Source organism: Dioscorea cayenensis, chromosome 14 (assembly GCF_009730915.1).
Source record: "Dioscorea cayenensis subsp. rotundata cultivar TDr96_F1 chromosome 14, TDr96_F1_v2_PseudoChromosome.rev07_lg8_w22 25.fasta, whole genome shotgun sequence".
NCBI lineage: Eukaryota > Viridiplantae > Streptophyta > Magnoliopsida > Dioscoreales > Dioscoreaceae > Dioscorea > Dioscorea cayenensis.
In genome coordinates, this window is record NC_052484.1 from 720,121 (window position 1) to 726,475 (window position 6,355).

At 33.8% G+C, this 6,355-nt stretch overlaps 1 protein-coding gene across 1 annotated transcript; it reads left to right on the forward strand.

The window, feature by feature from the left end:
* The first annotated feature begins 3,917 nt into the window (after positions 1 to 3,917).
* On the forward strand, positions 3,918 to 4,512 carry LOC120275978 (adenosine kinase 1-like). The gene is made up of 4 exons (XM_039282717.1): positions 3,918 to 3,995; positions 4,076 to 4,196; positions 4,283 to 4,348; positions 4,452 to 4,512. The coding sequence occupies exons 1-4, from the start codon at positions 3,933 to 3,935 to the stop codon at positions 4,493 to 4,495; spliced, it is 294 nt and encodes a 97-aa protein (XP_039138651.1). The 5' UTR covers positions 3,918 to 3,932; the 3' UTR covers positions 4,496 to 4,512.
* The last annotated feature ends 1,843 nt before the right edge of the window (positions 4,513 to 6,355 follow it).

Genomic DNA, 6,355 nt, shown 5'->3' on the forward strand with positions numbered 1-6,355 from the left:
TCCAGGTTCACAACAGAAAGACTATTTACATGATAACCAATTGGTGTTCACTCAACGGTCCCCGCTAAGTTGTCCATCACACACTTACTCCTGAAAAAGATAAAAACCACTATTTATGAGCTTAACAGCCCAGTAAGCAACCACTAAAAAATATAGGGATCACAAAACTCAATAATTTCACAAAACATGCTTAAGTGTAACATTGTACAATAAGTATCAGAAATAAAACTTAGAATTCAGAGTATTTCAACAAGCATAATTTTTTTTTCAAACAAATAAGTATACTTGTCCCCACAATTAACTAATGCCAAAAACAAAACCACAGAATTCATGTATTTAAACTCGGTGACCCGAGTCGGATTGCCAGAGTTCATTTATTTACCCTCGGTGACCCGAGTCAGATTATCAGAGGCCGTTATTCTTCACCGACGAAATGGTGCGAAACTAGTTTCTTATCAGAGTCAGAAATGCATGTCGACATGGTTAGTGTTTAACCCCCAGTGACAGGGTTATTGCAAAGTTAATTTGGGGACTATACGTCAGTATATCGAAATATGTCATATCCAAAAATCATTGTCACTGCAAAAATAGAGAAATTCGGTGATCCCCTTTTTCTAATGAAAAATAATTCCAATTATTATAAAATAAAATGATGCTACATGTAACCAGAATAATTAGAATTAAATTAAACATGTGACAATAATAGTTAATATAATAAATCAACTAAGATTAATGATCATGATTCCGTAACCATGCAGCTTCTAGAAGTTCAGAGTAAACCAAATTTAATAATATAATATATCATTAGAGTAATTGCTGTCAAGTAAATTTTAAATCTGTAATCAATTAAATTGAGAAACAAATAAGTAGCAATTAAATCATTAGAAATATAAGTTTTTAAATAAGGATAGATACAGTATTTTAAATCCCAAAATATTTAAATATAATATCATGAATGGTTTTAACAATAAAACCCAAAGTTATTAAATAATTATGTTGATGATTTACAGTAATCAGAAATTTTATATATATATATATATATATAGGTTTATACGTGATTTACTTACCTAGAAAGCTATAGAACCCACTTGAACACTAAAATCAGAATTCGAACAAAGGGCCCTAAAACATGAACATTATACTTTGACTTAGATTTCCCAGCTTAAATAAAACAGTAACCGTTAACTAGCAATTCGCAAGGCTTTGAGATACTAAACAAACAAGTTTCAAAAATAATCTATGATCAAGGTCAACCCTGCCAAGAAAATAAAATTATAGTTGCCAATAATTTAATTGCTATTCCTATTAGGACTGTACCAAGAATTAATTCTCATGATGACAGGAAAGCTTATAACCACCAACTATTACAACATGCATATATGTATATCTACACCCACAATGATAATTGGGCGTAGGCGGCATAACTGGAGAATTATTCCAACATCCATTTAGTGTATATATATATATATATATATATGCATGTAAACAAAACACCAGCATCCTTTTAGTATATATATATATCTATGCATGCAAACAAAACACCAGCATCCTTTTATATATATATATATATGTGCATGTAAACAAAATACCAGGCTTCAACCAAACATATGCATTTGATGGATAGCATGGTTACCCTTAACCTAACAATAACCCTATTGACAACCTATACTAGCTTGTAAATAACAATGTAATTGGTAGAATTACTTCCCAGATAAGTTTCCATTCTCCCATCAATCATTAGTCAACAATATAATTAAACAACCAGCAAACTAACATTAATTTAAAAACCCTGCCAATTATATATTCCGTCTAATTCCTATAAAAAAAAAAATCCCACTTTTCAACTCCAAACACTAAAAATAGTTTAACCCTAAGAAAACATCAAAGCATACAAATTCCTATGCACATACATTATAATCTATCGATTCAATGGATTCGAGCGTCTTAACCACTTAAGGAAGGGAGAAATACCTGATGACTTTTTGAAGGGTAAAACCAGGTACTATTCTGACCACTCTTCAAACCCTAGAATAATTTAAACTAAAAAGGAAAAAACCCTAAGCATTAAGGGATCAAAACAAGAACAAAAATAAATAAATCAAAGAAGGGAAAAAGGGAACCTACCACGAATACTTCTAGATGAGCACTCGACACGAAAGATTTCCTCGCCCTTGTTACACACCCCTAAAGTTAAACAACGAGCGAAAGAGGAAGGCTATGAATTATCTGATTTTAGAAATTTTGTTTTTTTTTTTTTCCCGTAACCACTATGATTACCGAGGAGCGTGGAGGCTCACGATTCTCGAAAAAAATAATGTTGGTTTGAAAATTTTAAATACTTTTTTTTAAAATATGAAAAGAGTTTAAAATATAAGTGGGGTCCACAGGTGTTGTTAAATTTAATTAATGTTAGATTTTATATTTTTGGTAGTAGTGGGCCCTATATGGGCTCTATATGGGTTTAGGGGTCTTACACCGAGAAGTCTCAAGACTTGGTGCGCTTAACCTCTATACTCTATATATAAACCCCATTACACTTCTATTACACAACCTGACGTAGTACTATATTTCCAACACCCTCCCTCAAGTTCAACTCTGATCGAATCTTGCACGCACTCTGTACACCGTGAGGTCCCTGCTTTTACATGGACTTGTACACTCACTTAGTGTCTCGGAGGTCCCACACACATGGAGGTCATACACACATGGACTTGTACCACATCGGTGGCTCCACTATATTGCTCTGATACCATGTTAAATTTTATATTTTTGGTACTAGTGGGCCCTATATGGGCTTTATATGGGTTTAGGGGTCTTACACCAAGAAGTCTCAAGACTTAGTGGCTTAACCTCTATACCTATATATAAACCTATTACACTTCTATTACACAACTGATGTGGTACTATATTTCCAACAATTAATTTAATTGCTCCTTTCAGGTATGACATCAAGATGAACAATGCAATTCTTGCAGAGGATAAGCATTTGCCAATGTAAGCTTTGTGCCTTTTTCTATGTGTGTACATGCATACACAGTAAAATTATGGTTTAATTACCAGATTGGTCTCTCTATTATAGTGAAAGTGCCCTTTCAGTCCCCCTATTATTTTTTGTCCTTCTAGGATCCCTCTATTTTACCATTTAGTGAAATACAAGTCCTTCCCTCTCATATCATTTGTCCATAGAAGGTCCCTAAGAGGGACTTAAATTTCACTAAATGGTAAAATAGAGGGATCCCAGAAGGACAAAAAATAATAGAGGGACTGAAAGGGCACTTTCACTATAATAGAGGGACCAATCTGGTAATTAAACCTAAAATGGTACTAAGTTGTTGCAGAAACAAACATATGCATATGTATATATATAATTTTAGGTTTAATTACCAGATTGGTCCCTCTATTATAGTGAAAGTCGCTTTCGGGTCCCCTATTATTTTTTTGTCCTTCCGGGATCCCGCTATTTTACCATTTAGTGAAATGTAAAGTCCTCTTAGGGGACCTTCTATGGACAAATGATATGAGAGAGAAGGACTATGATTTCACTAAATCGTAGAAAATAGAGTGATCCTAGAAGGACAAAAAATAATAGGGGGACTGAAAGGGCACTTTCACTATAATAGAGGGACCAATCTGGTAATTAAACCTTACACTTATAACAGGACTGTTTGATCTTTTTTGTGGTTGTGGTAATTTTCTTATTAGTTGACATCAATCTTCACATGGCCTATTCTTAAATTGATGAGGGCACAAAGATCGAAAAAGAAAATCATATTTTTGTTCATTTTATGACTGGTGTTTTGTTCTTTATCTCATTTTGTTTATTTCAAAATGTAATGTCTGGTTCACTTTCTCGAAGTCAGATGCATTATATTTCACTATTCAGCTGCTGAAACATTGTGGATATACTCACAGGCAATTACTAATCTTAATATATGGACTATGTTTTCAACAATGAAACTGAAGCAAGGACCTTCTCAAAAGTCCATGGTTGGGAGGTAATATTCTCCTCATATTTTGATATTATTAGGCTTAATTAGTCTGATACTCCATGCTGATGGAAACGTTTGATGTTTAGACTGAGAATGTCGAAGAGATCGCTTTGAAGATCTCAGCATTACCCAAGGCATCAGGAACCCACAAGAGGATTACTGTGATCACTCAGGGCAGTGACCCAGTTGTTGTTGCTGAGGATGGAATGGTCAACTATCTATATTATCCCTGATAAATGTATTCATAATGATGCTGACAAGTTTTATGGTATTTTTATAATTTCTTCGACAATGGCTGAAATTGTTCCCAGTGATTCTGTTACCACCAAAGGAGAAGCTGGTGAACACCAATGGAGCAGGTGCCTTCTTCTCATGCATAACTGTGATTGAAATTTGTTATTATATATTCTTCTATTGCCATTTATTAACTTGATTATACACTCTGTTTTTGTATATATACAGGAGACGCTTTTATTGGGGGACTTCTCTCTCAGTTGGTGCAGTAGAAGAGTATAGAGGAGTGTGTATATATATCACAAGTCTTGCAATGCTTGTTTTTTTTTGTGAAAAATTGGTGTTTTCTTTCTTGAATCTTGTCCGGATTGATCAGGAACAAAGAGGCAAAAACAGATTGGTTGTCATGATTGATCAGGTTTCCTACATTTACAAGTTTTGGAAATGGATCTTTTGCTCTTCAAGTTACTAGCGCAAGTGTTCTTTTCTTCTCTTTAATAAAAGTATTGTTCCTAACTTCCTATTTACTTCTTTAGTGGAGAATGAAAAATAAATGAGCTGTGTAAAAGAAGAAAAGAAAAGAAGACGAAAGTAATAGAAAGAATAACAGTTATAAAATCATAATAAAGAATCTACTTTACAAATCCTAGCCTTGATATATATACTTATTAATCACAACCAAATGACCAATATATATACATTAACAAAATCCTAATTTGATTCACCCAAATGGCCAAGTTATGCTCTAGGCCCTAACAAACTTGCCTTTGCCTCATTTGTCAATTACTTGTGATCTACGGTTGAGGGGGCCTAAAAAACTTGCTTTTGCCTCATCAATTACATGTGATCTACGGTTAAGGACGGATAAAATGTCTAGAATAAAAATGATAAATTATTATATTTTCTCCTATTTAAAAAAATTAAAGGTTCAAATCTAATTACATGTACCTTATTTACATTCATCTAGAAAAGTAAAAATAAGAGTTGGTATATAATTTATATATGATAATGTTTTCCTTGTTTCACATATGGTAAGTTGCATGGTTTAATTTTGTGTTAAGTATACTGTGAACAAGTCTCTTTATTAATAAAGTTCTTTGTTTAGCCCAAATCGTATTAGTTTTTTTATTTATTATAATGGATAACTAAAAGATAAATTCACTGAAAATAGTTAAAATAAATGGATGTTTTGTTTTGGCTTCCATTGTATGTTATAGTTTCGTAAAACCCCTTAAAATTATAAAACCCCCCAATGCAAAACCCCTTAAAATTATAAACCCCCCAATACAAAATGAGAAAATTTACTTATGATTTCATTGGTATTATGTTTGAAAGCAAATAACTAAAAAAATTCAAATGCCAAACACATCATGAGCCCCAGGATTGACACTAACATAGATAGGAGCAACCACACCATAAAATCATCATGTTGTTATCTATCAAGACACCGACGATATCCACAACCGCTTATTTGTTGTCTTGTGATCAATACCAGTTTCCAATCTCAAGGCACAAGGTAAGCATAGTAACCTACATTAGGGAAGCAAATGAGGTGGGAAATATCTGTTATGGGCAGGAACTCGTTCCAATGGGACGGGATTACCCCAGAAACAACCCCCTGGGGGCAGGGAGTGAGAAAAAACTCTTTCTCATCTAAAGGGGCGGAGGCGAGGAATACTCTCCATGCCCCACTTCTTTGGGTATTTTCCATGGGAAACCCCATGGAGAGCTAGCGAGGAATCCACGCGTCCCATGGGGGTTTTCTAATAATAAAAATAAATCATATATTTTTTTATTTATTTATTAATTTAGTTCTAAACTTTATAATATTTGTATTGATTAATTAACTTGTTGCATAATACATTATTGCATGGTTTATTATGAGAAATATTTTGTGAAATTTGTTATTTTATATATGATGTGTATGTCGTAGGGAAAAAATTCGAGTTGGGAAGGGGTTCTCCATGTCACCTTGCAGAAAAGTGAGCAGGAGAAATTTCTGCCCAGTGAGAAGCAGGACTGGGATCTCATTCCCCATCCCTGCTCCGCTTACATTTTCAACCGACATGTGAGTGCGAGGAGGGGACAATGCCGGCAATTCACAATACGGTGGTAGTTTCGTAGTTTAAACC

Coding starts and splice junctions, on each gene's coding strand:
- LOC120275978 (XM_039282717.1), top strand. CDS start 3,933: ATGGACTATGTTTTCAACAATGAAACTGAAGCAAGGACCTTCTCAAAA. Junction 3,996..4,075: donor CAAAAGTCCATGGTTGGGAG/GTAATATTCTCC, acceptor TTTGATGTTTAG/ACTGAGAATGTCGAAGAGAT. Junction 4,197..4,282: donor TGTTGTTGCTGAGGATGGAA/TGGTCAACTATC, acceptor TTCTTCGACAAT/GGCTGAAATTGTTCCCAGTG.